The sequence below is a fragment of the Meles meles genome, chromosome 11 (assembly GCF_922984935.1).
Source record: "Meles meles chromosome 11, mMelMel3.1 paternal haplotype, whole genome shotgun sequence".
Lineage (NCBI taxonomy): Eukaryota > Metazoa > Chordata > Mammalia > Carnivora > Mustelidae > Meles > Meles meles.
Window position 1 is genome coordinate 73,851,433 of NC_060076.1, and position 18,719 is coordinate 73,870,151.

At 46.5% G+C, this 18,719-nt stretch overlaps 1 protein-coding gene and 2 long non-coding RNA genes across 3 annotated transcripts in view; 1 reads left to right on the forward strand and 2 right to left on the reverse strand.

Moving 5' to 3' along the window:
* Positions 1 to 292: 292 nt before the first annotated feature.
* Positions 293 to 2,151, reverse strand: LOC123952717. Its single transcript, XR_006820695.1, has 3 exons — positions 1,681 to 2,151; positions 1,412 to 1,506; positions 293 to 1,289 (listed from the first exon to the last, which is right to left on the reverse strand). It is a non-coding gene; the product is annotated as an uncharacterized LOC123952717 (long non-coding RNA).
* A 1,954-nt stretch (positions 2,152 to 4,105) lies between these two features.
* Positions 4,106 to 6,065, reverse strand: LOC123952718. The gene is made up of 3 exons (XR_006820696.1): positions 5,974 to 6,065; positions 5,681 to 5,874; positions 4,106 to 4,342 (listed from the first exon to the last, which is right to left on the reverse strand). It is a non-coding gene; the product is annotated as an uncharacterized LOC123952718 (long non-coding RNA).
* A 3,534-nt stretch (positions 6,066 to 9,599) lies between these two features.
* LOC123952603 (ras and EF-hand domain-containing protein-like) overlaps positions 9,600 to 18,719 on the forward strand; it is a 166,355-nt gene continuing 157,235 nt past the window's right edge. Inside the window, 1 exon segment of the mRNA XM_046021858.1 lies at positions 9,600 to 9,941. Coding sequence (XP_045877814.1) covers positions 9,600 to 9,941 — 342 coding nt within the window.

Consider the following 18,719-nt stretch of genomic DNA (forward strand, 5'->3'; position numbering starts at 1 on the left):
ATTTTATTTATTTGACAGAGTGAAATCACAACTAGGCAGAGAGGCAGGCAGAGAGAGAGGAGGAAGCAGGCTCCCCGCAGAGCAGAGAGCCCGAAGTGGGGCTCGATCCCAGGACCCCGGGATCATGACCTGAGCCGAAGGCGGAGGCTTTAACCTACTGAGCCACCCAGGTGCCCCAACCATCCAACATTTCTTAAGCATATACTGTATCCTGGTACCAGACCAAGCACTTTACACACATTACCTAAAATCTCACAATGACCTTAGGAGACAGGTATGATTACTGTTCCCATTTAATGGATGACAAAACCGAGTCCAATGAGTTTCCCAAGGTAACAGCTGATGCATTGTGGAATCAGGGATTCGGGTACAAAGCTCTGAACCATATTCTAATTTCTGCATATGTACTTTCATTAAGCAAATAAATAGGACCGAGTGTGTGCTTACCTTAATCCCACCCAAGAGAGGTGACATAAGAAACCATGTTCTCTACTCAGAAGATGCACAATCCATAGGGAGAGCCGAGAATCACAGGCAGCACCCAGTTGCGTAAGCACACCAAGTGGCCGCTCCTTCATTCCAATTGTTAAGGAATACAGAAACCAAGGAAGACAGGCTTCCTGGTGGACTAGCCCGGGACATGCTCAGGAGAAGGCACGGGCCGCCACTCCAGGTCATTCCTCCAGGTGATCGCTCTTCTCTCATGTAGATGAGCTTTTTTTTTTTTTTTTAATTTTTTTTTATTTGTTTATTTACAACTTATCTTCATCAGAGAGAACAATGCTTCTGAAGAGGAGATGAGACCTACACAGGGTGGCCCCTATAAGTCAGCGATATTCAGAAAACAGGACATACTCTTTCAACCCCGGGATCACATTTGGCCAAACCCGGAACTTCACGCTTCCACACATCACCCCGAGGCCTACCTCGCCTGCCCACTGCTGTATTTGCCAGGCGCTGCCAACTCTGTGTCAAGGGAGCAGTGGGGAGAGTATGGACAGATAAAACTTTATCCTGGAAAACATTCCACTTGTACTCACCCACCTCCTCTCCCAGACAACTGAGCCAGCCGCCTGCAGCTCTACATGAGGGAAAATGCGGGGTGGTACTTAGGGCCAGCCCTTACCAGTTCTCGAGGGGAAAACTGTAAATATCCTCCAGCTATCCCAAAGCTTATTCGGATTACGGTGCAAAGAAATGCCAAGAACAGGATACCAAGTGGTCACCTGATAGGCTCACGGCCAGATGGGATGACAGGTTCCAGCGGCACAATGTTGAACACATGACATCTGGGAGAAAAAGGAGTGGGAGGGCCTGATGTCAGCCCGGCCTTGCTCAGAGCAGCCCAGTGCCACAGCACTCGCGCCGGGAGAGGGGCTACTCATGTCTTGCGGAGGGAAAGGAAGCTAACCTGTGCTCAGCAGGAGCCAGACGAGCTCCTGAGGACTAACTCTGTAGAAGTTTCTGGCTTCAAGGACAACAGCGCACATGTTGATTCTAGATACTCTGGGTGGCAAAGACAATATTTAGAGAGACAGCTTTGTATAATCGTGCCCCAGGTGTACAGGAAAAACCCCGGGCAGGCTCTGCTTTCAAATTACACCAATTTATATCCCAATAAAATGGTATTTGTAAGGTAGCAAGTGACCTGTTAGCGGTTTGGGTTTGGTTTTTGCTTACCAAATTTCTATAGACAGCTCCTCTGTGTATCATGTACGAGTCAGCATCTCAGACATCAGCAGCTGGCTGGTCAAAGTCTCTTCTCGACAGCGTCTGAGACACACACACATACCTACACCGCTTACCTAGAAACCACAGACGGCACCACCACCACCACCAACAACAACAACAAAAAAAAAATTGGAGCTCCGCACAGATGAGGCAAAGCAAATTCTTAGAGGAGGGTGGGCAGCAAAGGCCTCAGTCGTCTCCAAGGACTGATCTCTTCTGCCCCAAGCCACTCCCTCTTTGTCCCAACAGATCCCTCCTTCTTGTTCCTTGCCTCACCCAAGTCCTACCTACCCTCTGCACACGCAGCCTGGTCACAGGCTAAGGAAGAGCTAATTCTTTTCATGACAGATAGAAAAAGGGGCACTGCTTATTTTCCCTACATTTCTTTCTCTTTTTTTTTTTTTTTTTTTTTAGATTTTATTTATTTGACAGAGAGAGAGAGAGAGTGATCACAAGTAGGCAGAGAGGCAGGCAGAGAGAGAGGGGGGGAAGCAGGCTCCCTGCTGAGCAGAGAGCTGGATTAGGGGCTGGATCCCAGGATCCTGAGATCATGACCTGAGGCTAAGGCAGAGGCTTAACCCACTGAGCCACCTAGGCTCCCCTCAAGATCTTCATTTTTTAAAACAAGTGGCCTACCAATGCCTGGCTAGCTCAGTCAGAAGAGCATGTGACTCTTGTTCTCTGGGTTGTGAGTTTGAGCCCCATGTTGGGTGTACACATTACTTAAATGAATACATAAAAACTCAGAAAAAAATAAAGTGAGAGACTCCGTGCTAATGTTGTGGCTGTTTTGAAAATCACATAGTCTAACACACGTAGAAGTATTTTAATCCGCAGTAAAGCATTAAACCAAGGCAGATATTATCTGCGGGACTGACCCACACATGTGGGTGTTCCAGGCAGGCTAATAAGTTGGCCTGCAAGTCAATTTTTGTTCAGGCTTCTGTTTGCCAATTTTGGGAACGGAGGCCTTCTGGGAAAAGGGTCATATGGGGGGAGGCACATTGATGTTGCCCTTGGCCTCCCCATGAGTCCAAACTCCTGTCATGAGCACCCCCTGTCCCCCTACAAGACTGTTTGGTGAGTCTTCAACTTTGTATTGACTCCAGGAGGCCCATGGAGTGATTTCTGGGAGGGGTTCTTGTGAACGGAGCCGTAATAGCTGGGTCACTTTTAACCCCCCGGGGTACCCTCACCACTCCTAGCAGCTGGAGCAGGCTGGCTTGCCCCACCCTTGGGCTCCCCTTACATGGTGGTTCAGCCTAACGTGGAAGTCTTCTGGACATTCGCTGAGCACCACTTTCCTCTCCCGCTGTCTGACCTCACATGATCTTAAGACCGGCCTCCTGAAGAACTTCCCTCCACAGTGAGTTCTCCTTCAGACGTGCTCTCTTGAAGCACTCTGCTCTGCTGGTACTCGACCACAGACTGTTGTGCCATGCTGGGTCCTTGCTTTGTGCTGTCATTATTCTCTTGCTTCTTGTAGCCCGCTGGAGCGCTCCTTGTGGTGAGCTCCGTGGTCTTTTCCTCCCAGGGCATGCAGTGTGCTGTGTAACACCGGGCAACGTCTTGATCAGTGCCTGGACAAGCCAACGGGTGGCCGGTGCGGCGTTGGGACCATGATGGGGATTTAAGACCTAAATGATGATGTGGGCGCTCATGCTGATGGAGAGGCAATGTGTGGTGTGAGACAGCCTCAGGACACTCATTTGGAAAGTGGGGAGACACCTACCTTTGTAGGTGTTGTGGGAATGAGAGACTGTGGCTGTCAACACCTGACGCGCTGTCCCTGCCTGAGGTATTATTTTTAATAACCTGTTGTCCCCATCCCAGTGTTTCCCACATTGTAGATCATTGTTTAGATGATTACCTGCTTTCCTCACAGGTTGTCCCAGGGCTGTGACCTTGGACTTGCTCATTGGTGTGTATCTCTAAGGCCAACTTAAATACTCATCAGTAGGCGCTCAGTAAATGCTTGTTGATGGGATGAATAGATTGTTGTATGTGAAGCACTGTGAACACACACACACACACACACACACACATGTGCACACATGCATGTACGTACGTATGGCCCTCAGTAAGGGACGACCCTGGTGGGGATGAGCTTAGGAGGTCAAGGGCTGCGACTCCTAAGAGTAGAAACTGTTCTTCCATTTGCGTTCTCTGTGCCTGGACAGTAATATGCACCGCAGCTAAAATGTCCAAGCCCAAGGTCCGTTTTAAATGAAACAAAGTGAAGCATTAGATAATTTACATAAGTTCGGATGGTGGCTGGAAGCTTAATAATTCAAATTTAAAACTTTCTCATTCTGGCATACAATCCATAGGCATTTTAATTGAAGTAAGGCTTTGTTCTAAACTCCAGGAGTCAGCATATGTCTTTCATTTGGTTTGCTGCAGATCACAGGATGGGTTCGTAGAATTATGGCAATCCTGTGTGGCTAGAAGGAGGAAAGACTTCTTAGCCTGTTTTCTCTTTGGAAGAGGGGATCTCAGGCCCACCTGGGTTGAATAGTGAGATCATCCAGTAGGACTTCGCTGAATGTGATTTTTTTTTATTTGCCTTTCTGCTTCGGGTGTCCTCAGATGATTCCTCTGATAGGAGAGTCTGCAAAGTTTAAAGAGAGATAAGGTTCAAATAGATGCATTAGGGCGCCTGGGTGGCTCAGTGGTTTAAGCTGCTGCCTTCAGCTCAGGTCATGATCTCAGGGTCCTGGGATCGAGTCCCACATCGGGCTCTCTGCTCGGCAGGGAGCCTGCTTCCCTCTCACTCTCTCTGCCTGCCTCTCTGCCTACTTGTGATCTCTCTCTGTCAAATAAATAAATAAAAATCTTAAAAAAAAAAACAAATAGATGCACTAGAGGTGATGTTCAGTGTTTTTTTTTTTTTTAGTTGAAGTGTAGTCGACACACAATGTTATATTCATTTCAGGTGTACAACATAGTGATTGACGTCTCTATGTGTTATGATATACTCACAGGGTGGCTGTCACCCCCTGTACAACACCATTATGGCATCATCGACTATATTCCGCACTCAGTGACTTTGAATTCTGTGCATTTTAGGATGGTCTAATTGTAGTCTTCCAGGCTGTGAAGGGAGGGCACAGTGATGGCGGTGAGGGGCAGTTTGGCTGGATGCTTGCTTGCCAGCACTGGAAAGGCATCCCTGGACCACCCAGGCGGGCATCATTTAGGTCCGATGGGACCAGAAACATAGGACAGGAGGTGGGGTGAATGTTGTAGATTTTTTTCCCTTTATAAACACATTCAACTTTGGATGAGGAACATAATGTTTGAGTAAATGAATGCTGGAAACTGCTGCTCTCTGGTGTTTGAAAAGTTTTTATTGATGGTTTTCAGCTGGGAAATTTGGCGCTGAGTGTGGCCTCTCTTTGGGGACATATTTTCTGTCAAAACTACCTAATTATTGTTATTATGATCTAATGTGACAAACGAGGCTGGTTTCTCTCAAGTAGTATGGATATTGTAAGTGTTCACCTGCAAGGAATGAGCTAATTTCCATTCTTTCCCATAGTTCAAGAGCTCTTTCTGCAGCTTGGTGTTTCCTGCCTTTGAAACCATGCACACTTTTCTTTGTAACTTAAAAATCAGGAGTTTTGAGACCTTACGTCCATCTGCCATGCTCATGATGCAGGCCCCTGAGAGTAGAATTTTCCAGTCGAAAAATAAATGTAAGGGGCCCGTGGGTGTCTCAGTGGGTTAAGCCTCTGCCTTCGGCTCAGGTCATGATCTCAGGGTTCTGGGATCGAGCCCCACATCTGGCTCCCTACTCAGCGGGGGAGCCTGCTTCCCCCCGCCCCTGCCTGTTGCTCTGCCTACTTGTGATCTCTCACTGTGCCAAATAAATAAATAAATAAAATCTTTAACAACAATAACAACAACAAAATGAAATCCTGAGGGTCAGAGAGGGTAAGGGACTTACTCAAGGTAATTAGCAAGTTGCAGAGCCAGATTTTGAACCAGGAGCTCTGTCCAGGGGTCTGTCTGCTGGATCATTACTGCGACAATCAGAGTACTTTATAAAGTTCTTTACAGGGACAGAGAGCTTTTATGATAGTCCTGGGCAGTCCACACAGACACACAGACATTCACACATAAGGTACTCTGTTGGTTTTCCTAAAAGTAAAGCAATAATAGTAATAATATTAAGTGCACCCATCTCACCTCCTCTGGCTATGGACTTGGTCTCAGCATACGCATAAGCGAAAAGAGTACCTATTATTTCGATGACTCCTAAAGACATGCCGGTCAAGTGCAGAATGTACACCGGTCTGGGTATAACTCACTGCTCACAAGGGCCCTTCATCAGTGCTCCTTATCTGCCCATTTCCATTTCTGTGCTCTTTCCTTCATCTCTGTCTTAGCTCAGGACTTGTTTTCAGGAAGTGGTTATTTCCAAGGCAGATGTAAAAACCGCAGGGCTTGGAGAAAAAACAAAACAAAACAAAAAAAAACACTTCCCCCTCAAATCAACCATTTTCCTCATTTTCAGGCAAAGCAAAAGCAGCTGTATCGGATGGATGGAACATATATTTTATTTAAAAAAACCCCAACTCCCAGTTTCTCAGAGCCCTGCTCTCAAATCCACAGGTCACACAAATTAAATTAGCCCATCAACGAGGTGTCAATTAGTCTTACGTGGTGGGGAGAAAGTTCTACACAGAAATGGAGACCAAGACAAAAGTCAAAGCTAAATGTAGTGAGAACGGAGCACGCCACCTCCCAGCTCAGAGGCAGAGGGCCTGTCATCTCGCCCACTAAGTGAAGATCACAACCCCCGCCACCAGCCTTAGGGAGACTTTGTTTGTTTGTTTGTTTTTCTTTCTTTCTTTCTCATAACACATAATTCTACCAAAAGATCTTACTGAAAATAAGGTCATATACTTAATCCATAAAGCAATCGGCTCACCTAATTTAAATCACCCCTCTTTCTAAAAGAATTTATATAATGAGGCCACACTACACAAATGGAATTAAAATATATTTTTTCATCATTTTTTTTCTCAGGGGGGAAACTCAAAGGAAAACTCCATATACCACTCGCTTTACGGAAAACCACAGGAATGAAGTGATTTAATTCTAGTTAAAACAAGTACTTCAACCACACACCCTTAAACCTTAATTTTTTTTATATATATTTTATTTATTTGACAGAGAGAAATCACAACTAGGCAGAGAGGCAGGCAGAGAGAGAGGAGGAAGCAGGCTCCCCGCGGAGCAGAGAGCCCGATGCGGGGCTCGATCCCAGGATACTGGGATCATGACCTGAGCCGAAGGCAGAGGCTTTAACCCACTGAGCCACCCAGGCGCCCCCCCTTAAACCTTAATCTTAAACATAACCGTGAAAGGGGTGCCTGGGATCGAGCCCCGCATCTGGCTCTCTGCTCCGCGGGGAGCCTGCTTCCTCCTCTCTCTTTCTGCCTACTTGTGATCTTGGTCTGTCAAATAAATAAAGAAAATCTTAAAAAAAAAAAAAAAACACATATCCGTGAAATATGATTTTTCAGAACTTTCCTTCTTCCTTATTCCCTCAGAAAATCTCCAGTATATCATAAGCTCCTCCTAAATGCAGGCTTTCAGTGACATCTTGAGTTGATGTTAAACACATACAGAAAGACTTTGTTACAGTAACCTTTTAAAAATGGCTTTTAGGGGCACCTGGGTGGCTCACTGGGTTGGGCCTCTGCCTTAGGCTCAGGTCTTGATCTCAGGGATCTGGGATCAAGCCCCAAGTGGGGCTCTCTGCTCAGCGGGGAGCCTGCTTCCTCCTCTCTCTGTCTCTGCCTGCCTCTCTGCCTACTTGTCTGTCAAATAAGTAAATAAAATCTTTAAGAAAAAAAAAAAAAGGCTTTTATTCCCCATTCTTATCTGAACTTGTAAAAAAAATTTTGCTCCACACTGGAAATTTTTGCTCCACACAATAAAAAATTTTAAGCTCCACACTGGAAATTCCCATTAGGTAACCTTGGGTGTGGGTGCTTTTGAATTTCCTTCATTAAAAAAAAAAAGCTTAGGACCAGGACATCAGGTGAATATGGAAAAATACATATTTTGATACAAGTGTAAGTAAATACACACTTTCTGTTTGTTTCAAGATCATTCACTCAAAACACATCCACTAAAATCAAATCCTTATGTTGAACCTAAATTTAGGTGTGAAAACTGGTTTTTGTGCTACTTAGACCAGAGCTCAACACATCCTGTCAAATAACCAGTAAAGGGGAAACTGAGCCAGCCCTGAGACACCTCAAAATAATCATTCTTTGTTCACCAGAAACTGAAGGACTTTGCCCTCAGAGCCACAGCTCCTCCGGCAACCAATGGAAGTATGCTCTGAATCCAGATAGCCATATTAGACTCGCAACCAGGAACACCAACAGGGTAATTAAATCTCTGGCTGCAGGAAGTTTCAAAATCCAAACCCAACACCAATATCGGCCAAGTCGCCATATATGACCTACCCATACTTGCTCGCGTTACTCTGAAAATTCAAAAAGAGAGAAAGCATGAATAGTTTAAATCCTACTAATTCATCGGTACGCTGCTCAAGTCACATACAAGACCTAACACCGGATGCAAATATATCTTACTAAGCTTTTGCCTCATCTCGGAGCTGCAAAAGCTGACAAGAATTACTGCAGACAATTAAATCTGTTCCTGTCTAGGGGTCTTGATCAATACCGTTTGCAGCATAATCTAGCACTGAAATTGCCTCTTCCATCATAGCCCATTGGATTAGCGGCTTTACTTCTGGACCCCAGGACGCGCTGGGCTAGGAACTCTTCTCTATCATTTGCACATCTCCTGGATGGGACAGGGAGCTGCCTGATTCAAACTGCATTTGTCTACCGCCCACTGCCCCCAATATTATGCATTCGCACAAACCAGTAGCATGCGCTTCCCGCATCGCCCGCGCGCCAGTGCAGGCACAATTGCACCCTGAGGTCCGCGTCAGCGAAAGCACCGCGCTCGGCGCGGATCTGAACCGGCTCCGGAAGTGGCTTCCCCGCCTCCCCTCTCTCCACACACGCACGCCCACCCAGCTCCCCACCTCCGGGAGCGCCGCGGTAGAATGAAGCCCTCGCCCAAGCCGAACGCGCCTCTCTTAAAGCATCTTCCTCGGGCCTGTGGCTGCACAGCAGCCCCCGCGCCACCTCTCGGCTCCCGCACTCCCCGGCCGCCGCGTCCACCCCCGCTCCTCCCTCGAGCCACGCAGTCCCCAGGCGCACATTCCTGGCGACTCCCTCCCCGATACCCGGCCGACCCGGCGTATGGCCGCCCGGGAGAGCTGGGGAGGAAAGGGAGCTGCCGAGGGAGGCGCGAACGCCCGCTCCCAGTCTCCGCGCCCCGACACAAAGCGCCCGGCCCGGCCCGCGCCACCTGTTCCCACGCGGCCCTCGGAACAAGGGGAGCCTCCTGGCTGCGACCCCATTTCTCCCCGCAGTCCAGCCGCCCCCTCCTGGCCTTCCCGGTTGCCCTGGGCGCTGCCCCCGCAAACCCCTCCACGCCGCCGCCGCGAAAGCAAAAGCAGGAGGCGGGCCCGGGAGGGGCTGGGGGCGCGCGCGCGGCCACTAACCCCGGGCTCCCGGGAGCTGCGCGGGGCCCTCCGTAGCTATAGTAGGCCGACCTAGGGCGCCAGCGCTGGAGACGAGCGGGGCGGCGGCGGGAGCGCGGGGAGGGAGCGAAAGGGAGCGCGGATCCCACGCGTCCGCCCCGACGTCAGCTCGGTCCGGCGCTCCCACTCCGGCTCCGGAGGGAGCAGGCCCTCGGCTCCTCGCCGCCTTTCTGGCGGAGGGCGGCCGGCAGGCGGCCAATGGGGACCCCGCGGGCGGGCTGGCGGCATGGCTCACCCACCTCCGAGCTGCCGGGCCCGGCGGGCGCTGCGTTTTCTGCGCAGCGCTGACTGCTCCTCCCCGCTCAGCGCTCAGGCTCACTCTACCGCACTCCGTTTTCTGCGCAGCGTTGACTGCTCTTTCCCGCTCAGCGCTCGGGGCTCGCTCTACCGCGCACAGCCCCGCACACACCCACTCACCCACACCCACTCGCCCACACCCACCCTGGAGCCGAGGGAGCGCCGCGCGCGTCGTGGGCGCCCCACCTGTGCACGCCGCTCGGCTGCCCCCTTCCGCCGCGTTCCAGAGAAATGCGACTCCTTAGTCCGGCGAATGTGTCCTGAGCGCCAGGCATGTGCCAGGCACAGTGCTCGACCCTGGGAACTCAAGAGACCAAAATAATTTTTTAAAAATCCCTGCCCTCGTGAAACTTACATTCTGTTGGAGAAGATAGAAAAGAAATATGTAAGCAAATGAATAAGACCATTTCAGAAGAGATCAGTTCTAGGGAGACAGTAACACAGGAGAATGGGATAGAGGAGGGCAGGGAGGGAGTGGGTCGAATTTACTTGTCTTTCCTCTCCGGAATAAGTGTTTTGAGCTGAGATCTGAAAGATAAGAAGGTATGCAAACAGAGAAAAGATTGAGGTCTCAGAGGACCAATGAGCAATCGAAAGGAAGGGTTTATGTGGGCTCTTCAATATGGTATGGGCTATTGATGACTTGAAAAGTGGCTAGTCCCAAATGAAGTGTTCAAGAAGTGTGAAATGCACAATGGATTCCAAGACTGGGTATAGAAATAAGAATGAAAAGTATCTCGTGGATTTTTTTTTTAATAATTACATGTTCAGATGATAGTATTTTGGATATACTGAGTTAACTAAAATCTATTATTAAAATTAATTTCACCTTTTACTTTTTAACTAGAAAATATAGCACTGCCCTTGGGGCTTGCATTATGTCTCTGAAGAGTGTGCTGGTCTACACAGAGACCCCCACACAGAGATCTCCTGGAGACTCCTCCACTCTCTCTTTTTCTTACCCCATGTTCCCATCAAGACTTAAGGTGTGGGAAAGAGAACGGATGGTTTCCCATAGAGACTCCTGGGGATCCCCAAACAGGAAAGCTCCTACATGGAAATATACCTTACTGCTTAGAATTGTAGGCAAGATATAACTCTGAGATTTCAGAGTTATACCATTGTTCAAGTAACCCAGATTTTCTAAAATGAGTTTTAAACTCTCTCTGGGTCAACAGAAGTTTCAATTCTAGAAATGTTGACCTATTACCAAAACAAAACAAAACAACCACAATGCCCCTCAGACATATCAGACTGTCCTCTTTTTAAAAAAAAAATTTCATTTATTTTACTTATTTTTAGACAGAAAGAGAGAGGGGGCACGCTAATAAGAGCAGGGTAGGGTCAGAAGGCGAGGCAGAGGCATTGAAAATGTCCTGCAGGGGCCGCCTGGGTGGCTCAGTGGGTTAAGCCGCTGCCTTCGGCTTGGTTCATGGTCTCAGGGTCCTGGGATGGAGTCCCGCGTCTGGTTCTCTGCTCGGCGGGGAGCCTGCTTCCCTCTCTCTCTCTCTGCCTGCCTCTCTGTCTACTTGTGATCTCTCTCTGTCAAATAAATAAAATAAAATAAAAGAAAAGAAAAAAAGAAAAAAAAAGAAAATGTCCTGCAGACTCACTGCTGAGCAGAAGCCCAAGGTGTGGCTCAGTCTCAGGACCCTGAGATTATGTCCTGAGCCAAAACCAAGAGTGGGATGCTTAATGGACTCAACCACCCAGGTACTCCTCAGACCATCCGCTTAAAGAACATTTCATTTAGTGGCCCACAGGAAGGGCAAATGTTCATGACAATAGAAGAAAGGGAAGGTTCCAAATCAGGAGATGGTACCAACCTAAGTGGTGAGTTTGAGAATTAATACCAAAGGATCTTGAGAGGTGAGAAATACAGCCAAAAAATAACAACAACAAAAAAGGTGATTCATCTGGGGGAAATGCAAATGAATACATCTCTTGGGGGAAAAATTTTAAACACAGATGTTTGGGAGAAACTTGGAAAGTGATCATGGATGACTGCTTTCTGGGTAATATTTTCCTCCAAAATAAATGTAAGTGTGTTTTCCAAGGCAAGGAACATTGGGGATGTTTGGGGGCTAGCATGTCTTGCCTACCAGGTTCTGCATGCTAATCACGTGAGATTTTCTGGGATTCTGGGAAGTGCATGGAGCTAGGAGTCACAAAATTGGATCTGATATTGTTGGAACCATTTAAGGATTGAATGACTTTGGATGTGACCCTTACATTCTGAGCTTTGTGTTTGCATTCATTCAGGCAAGCATTTTAGAGAAGGAAAATGTGGTAGTTAAAAAAACATGGCCAAAAATTCAATCAAGAAGTGGAGTCTAATTTTTCTCCCCATGACCATGAGCTGGCCCTTATGCTTTGCTTCTCAGAAAATGTAACAGAAATGAGACAGCATAATGTCCTCCAAGGCTAGGTCATAAGGCATTATAAACTTCTGCCTCACCCTCTCCTTCTCTGTAACTCACTCTGGTTCTCTCTTTCTCGCGCTACTCTTTCACTCCCTCTGCTCTCACTGGAAGCCTTCAGCTGTCAGGGTTACCCTGGGGCTGCCATGTGGAGAGACCATGTGGAGAGACCACAGAAAGAAAGAAACCCAAGGAAGCCAGCTGTTCCAACCTCACCCCACCCTCAGCTACTCCGGTTTTCACAGCCCTGGTTCTGGGAGCAGCATCAATGATTGTTACTATTTTAAGTCATTATTTTGGGGTGGTTTGTTACATAGCAATAAATAACTTATCAGAGAGTTAGGAAGAAAAGAAGAAAAGTCTTAACGTGTACCAGATGCCAGGTAGACTAAATTATTCTCTTGCTTAATCTTCAAAGAAATCTGTACATTAGCTGTCACCATTTTTTGTTTGTTTGTTTGTTTATACTTAATCATAGTGTCAGTTTCATCACCTGCAAAATGGGGACAATAACAGACCCTTGAATTATTCCTCTGATTTACTGGGAGAGTATAGAGACACACTGCATGAAATAGGACTTCGTACATTATAAAATACATCACGATGTTGTGTATTTTCTATCATGTTCCAAGCAAGAAGGGCTCTGAGAGGCATCTCTCAGAGGGAAGATAGCAATACAGTAATTCTAAAATCATGAGATTCAAGCTGGAAAGGACTTCTGTGAAAATAGCTGATTATGAATATGGACAATGGATTATGATAATCATGGTGACAGCATTTAAAACAGACTGAGAGGGGCACCTGGGTGGCTCAGTGGGTTAAGCCTCTGCCTTCCACTCAGGTCATGATCTCAGGGTCCTGGGATTGAGCCCCACATCGGGCTATCTGCTCACCAGGGAGCCTGCTTTCCCCTCTCTCTCTGCCTGCCTCTCTGCCTACTTGTGACCTCTCTGCTGAATAAATAAATAAAATCTTAAAAAAAACAAACAAAAACAGACTCAGACATAGAAGTTAGAACATTTTTTTCATATCTGTAGAATAACTGCTGGTATAAAGCCCAACAAAACTTAAGAGTTCTAACAAATTAAAAGTATATTTCTTGCTCTCAGCACAGAGGTTTGCAGGAGGTAGAGAGGTAGACAGAGGGCTCTGTCCCCCATAATCATTCAGGGAGCCAAGTTTCTGCCCTCTGATGGATCCATGGTCCCTCAATGCATGTGAGTTTCTTCATTGATTCTTCTCTTCTGTTGGCTGGTAAGAGAAGAGAGACCCAGTGAGGACTACAGTTGAGGCTTATTTAGGGGGTGAGGTTTGAAGTCTGAGGCTAAACCACGTAGAGGCAAGATATTCTAAGATCTATCAGAGTGGACCACATTAGCTCAGTTCACCTTCTGATTACTTTTTAATAACAAGTCTTTGGCTTTTATCAAGGGTTTCTTCTTCTCGTTCCTTTTTTTTTTTTTTAATTTTAATTCCAGTGTAGTTAACATATAGTGTTGTATAAGTTTCAGATGTACAGGGGCTTATATTTTATTTTTTTAATTTTTAAATATAATTTATTTATTTGCCAGAGAGAGAGAGAATGAGAGCAAGAGGGAGAGAGTATAAGCAAGGGGAGTGGAAGGCAGAGGGAGGGAAAAGCAGGATCCCTGCTGAGCAATGATCCAGATGCATCTTGGGACTCAATCACAGGACTCTGGGATCATGACCTGAGCTGAAAGCAGATGCTTAACCGACAGAGCCACTCAGGTGCCCCTTAAATTTTTTGATGGTTTTTGGAGGTTTAGAGGAAAGCAAACTGCACCCAGACCTCCCTCTCAGAGAGAAACCTCAGTCTGTTCCCCTCTGGGTGCTGCAGAGCACATAAGTTCCCCCTCGGCCGCTGGCAGAGCATGTTCCTAGTCATGGTCCCTGGGGACACAGGAACTCCTGCTTGTACCCAAAACCACGACAGCTGCAGCTTTCTGAGCTCCAGACCACCAGAGAGGTTCCATGCAGCAATCTCACACTGAGATTTTCCCGCTGGCCTGGGCTGGGATTGCCTGGTCTTTCTGGGTCAGAGAGTGCCAGGCTGGCGCCTGCACACACCTCTCTCAGGGGAGGGCACGGGGCGCAACTCAGACTCTGATAGCATGGCAAGGCACTCATGTGGGGACTGCAAAAAGGTTGTGCTTCTGCTGGCTGGCAAGGCTCCCAGCCCCTCATGGGAGCCGGACCCCATGCACTCTCAGGCGCACTGGTGACTCAGGGACTAAGACCTGGTTTCTCTGCTGCACTCTCTCTGGCTCAGCACCAGGGTTGGCTGTCCTGGGTCCAGGGACTTAAGCCCCTGTCCCTAACCACCTCAATTCCCACAATTTCCCCCCTCGATCCTTTGCTCTTTTTGAGTGCTTTCAACCAGACTCCAAGTTAATGCTGGTCCCCAGTCACAGGGCATTCTTGTATTGGAGTATTACTTTCCAATCGGTCTCCTCTGGTGGCTCCCTCCCACTTTTGTTTATCTTCCGATATCAGTCTGACATTCCCACTCTGCTTTACCTGCCCACTGGCATCTTCTGCCCCCGTAGAGATCCAGACGTGTATAATTCTAATCTCAGGCTGATTTCATGGATGATCAGAGTTCCTTGGTAGGTAATCAGCTCACTTTAGGGTACAGGTTGAAATGGCGCCTCCTCCTAGTTCCCTGCCATCTTGCCCCCCCCCCCTTAAATTTTTTTTAAAGCTTTATTTATTTGGGAGAGAGAGCCCGTCTGCGCATGAGCATGCGCAGAGAAAGGGGCAAAGGGAGAAGGAGAGAATCTCAAGTAGACTCCAATGCCCAGCATGGACCTGTATTCAGGGCACAATCCCAAGACCCTGGGATTTACGAGGGTCTTGGGACCAAGTCAGACGCTCAACCAACTGAGCCACCCAGCTACCCCCAAGAGGCTCATAGTTTTTAAACAGCCCTATGAAAACTGTTTCTGCACCTGTTGCTTCCCTTGGAGGAATTGCCCATTATGCAGCCGAGTATCTCTTATGTAGGAAGTCACAAGACTGTATCCAATCCCTCCCAGTACTGAGCACTAAGGTAACTCATCTCTCTTGAACAAATGATGTTTCTTCTTTGTGAGACAATGAAAATTGTAAAACTCATTCTGTTTCCCATTTTCCCTGGATTCCAAAAAGCATGTGGGACATGCTCAGAAAGTACAGCCCTCAAAGTAATGTCCAATTCCCTGTATCCCATAAGCACATGTTATCTAGTACATATTAGATACTGAGGATGCAGAGATGAAAGAAATATTTTCTATCCTCAAGCAACTCAGGCTAATGAAGGAGCCCAATGAACAAAGAAGACAGTTTCATTACCATGTGATTGTGCTAGATATAATCCGTTCACTTCTCTAAAGCCTGTCTCTACCCTTCTCCAAACTTACAGGTCACGAGGCTGGGCTATGAGATTAACTCATTTCTTTGTCCTCTGCCTGCTGGTTGTTTTGGCCAGTGGGAAACCCTGGTATGAAGTCCAGTAGAAAAGAGGAGAATGAAGCCAGGAGAGTTACTCTTCTGTTTTCTTTTCTTTCATTCTTTTTTTTTTTTAAGATTTTATTTATATATTTGACAGGCAGAGATCACAAGTAGGCAGAGAGGCAGGCAGAGGCAGAGAGAGGGGAAAGCAGGCTCCCTGCTCAGCAGAGAGCCCAAGGTGGGGCTCCATCCCAGGATCCTGGGATCATGACCTGAGCCGAAGGCAGAGGCTTTAACCCACTGAGGAACCCAGGCGCCCCACTCTTCTGTTTTCTTCACAGAAAGGTTGCCTTTGGTCACTGTCAAACAAAGGTCACTGGTCTTCATCAGATAACCTCTCCTACATTATTTTCTCTGTCTAGGATGTCAGTAACCACTCTCTCACCTTGTCTGTCTGGACCTAGAGTGGGTGCCAGGTCAATCGTTACTAACCTGGGTTCCTACCCTATCCCTTATGGTTCCCCTGCCCCTCTCCCACACCTCTCTGAATGATCCTAATTATCAAGTGCCATCTCCTTCCTCTGGGATCCTGATTGCTAGTGTAATGAGAGCAGAACCTCCGACTGCTGTGAAAACATGAGGGAGCGCATGTAATTCAATAAAGGCCAAGGGTGGAGGGTGAAGATAGGGTGGGCTTGGGGTTTTAGGGAAATTTCCTAGAAGAGCTGACATCCTAATAAAACATGAAAAAAAGATTAAGAGTTGGCAGAATAAATTGGTGTGTGATGGGGTGGTCGATTGGGGGGCCAAGGGTGGGAAAGAAGGGCATCTAGACAGAGAAAAAAATAGTGAGGGTAAAACCACATATTTGGGATAGATAATTGATCATTCAATAGAGCTCAGGCTGTGAAAAGGCAAAAAGGAAGAGTAGAGCGAGAGAAAGGGTCTTTCCCCCCATGTCCAGGACTTAGGCAAGAGCAGAGAGGTAAACCAAGGTAGATTTTGACAGCCTTTTCTATTAGACTTGCCCATTATGTCATTAATCTGGCACATGCTCAGAGATGATGGGTAGAGAACTATAACAAGATACTTTAAGGAGGTGGAAATAAAAAGACTTTGTACTTGAGGAAAAGGATAGGGTCAGGGTGATATCCAAGATTTTGGTGAAGTGATTCGGTAGATATTACTGCCATGGGGGCTGAAATACCAGGAGGACAAGTTGTTTGGGGAAGGGAAGATGAGATCAGTCTCAGGGATATGAAGTTAGAGGTGCCCTGGGGTAGGGATGGGTATGCGTGGGATAGACAGAGTGATTCTGGTGTCCACCAGGGAAGCCAGGGCAGGAAGTAGATGGGAATAGGATGCAGGACTAGAAAGAGCACTTGGGGCCAGAACTCTTGGGAACAGAAACTATCAACCCACGCAAATACAGAAGGGTAAGTATGCTTGGTCAGTAGCTATAGGTTGCCAACTAACCTGATAAGCAGGTTTTACTTGTGCTTACTTGTTTACTTGTGTTTTTTGGGACCAGAATGGGCACCACCAGTGGGTAGTGAATTAAGAACTTGTGAATCCTGAGTACCTTACATGCCTCTCTATATAATGCTCAATGAATATTTGCTGTCTTCTTGGTCTTATAGGGTTACTAATTTCCTTATCCATGCTAATAGATGTGAATTTCATCCATCTCATTTATTTTCTTGTTTTCTATAATAGAGTTGAATATGCACACACACAAAAATACCAAGTGCAGGTTACACGTGTGCTTCTGAACTGTGAATTATTTGAAGCACCTTTCTGGCCCCTTTTCCCACCATGGCTCCAGACTCATCTTTTTTTGTAGTACAAGGGTATAAAGATTAAGGCTTCCCATCACCTCCCAGGGCCTCTGAGATGGAGTACATGACTTCAGATTTAAGAGCCCATGGAATGGATTTTGCCTACTTCTCTGCCCCTGCTTCCCCTCTGACTCAGCTTCTTTCCAATTTTCATTTATTGTACCTGAAGTGTTGAATGTATCTCTGACCCCCATCGAATTATTCGTGAAGACAAGTAGAGTGTACATAAACACATGCAAATCACTGACCAGGATCTGAAAGGCCACAGGACATTATAAACGTCCGGGGCTACAAAGTTTACTCTTGCCCTTAGCCTGACTTATTTTGTGCATGGCCCAGTTTCTTCTAGGTTCTGACACTACCTGAGGCAAAGATTGGTAAGGTGGACAACACTTATAAAGATAATGGCCCAGAATGTCAGTCAGGTCCCTAACTAAAGGCACACAAGGCTCCCCCTACACAGCTATACACTTAGCTCTCTTGGTTATCATATGCAAATATGGGATTTGTGGGTCAAGTACCCTTCTCTCCCCATGGGAGTTACCCGCTGGTGGGTTTTTAGTGTAGTTAGCTATTGGGTTCTCCATTTCCCTATGAGAATGTGTGGCTATAATTGGAAAGAAGAGTAGATCATTCAAAGGAGTTTCTCCTTTGTCCAAGAAATTCAAAGCAAGACAGAAAAAAAAAAAAAAGTCATGCAGAAAGAAACACTCAAGATTATTCATCCATTAGAACTGGATGTACCAATCATGATTGCAGATAAAATCTGAACTTACAACCACATCAATTTAGTGAATGTGGTTATACTTATATTCTACTGCTTCTAATTTTTTTTTCCTCTGCTGGTGACTAATAAACCTCTTTAGAACCATCGGACCTGGGGGTGGGAGGTTGGGGGAACCAGGTGGTGGGTAGTAGGGAGGGCACGTATTGCATGGAGCACTGGGTGTTATGCAAAAACAATGAATACTGTTTTGCTGAAAAAAAATGTATAAATAAATTTTAAAAAATTAAAAACTACTAATTAAAAAAAATCGGACCTAATACCATTGATTTCTATTTGTTTTTCCTTTCAGCAAAAATTATGGTAAAAAATATTTTCAGTCATTATCAAAATTCATCATTTCAAGGGCAGATAGGTATTAAATATTATAGAAGATGCAATATCAATAAAAGCCTCTGGGTTTCTTGGACTTGTTTCATGAAATACAAGTCCCATTACTCAAGTCAGTGAAGTGATTTACAACCTTATTCATAGCAGTTTGGTAAGATTTATAGAAACATCGCTTTTTAAAAAGACAAACCTGTCATAAATCTTTCCAGAAGGTTCTGTCAGTTTGA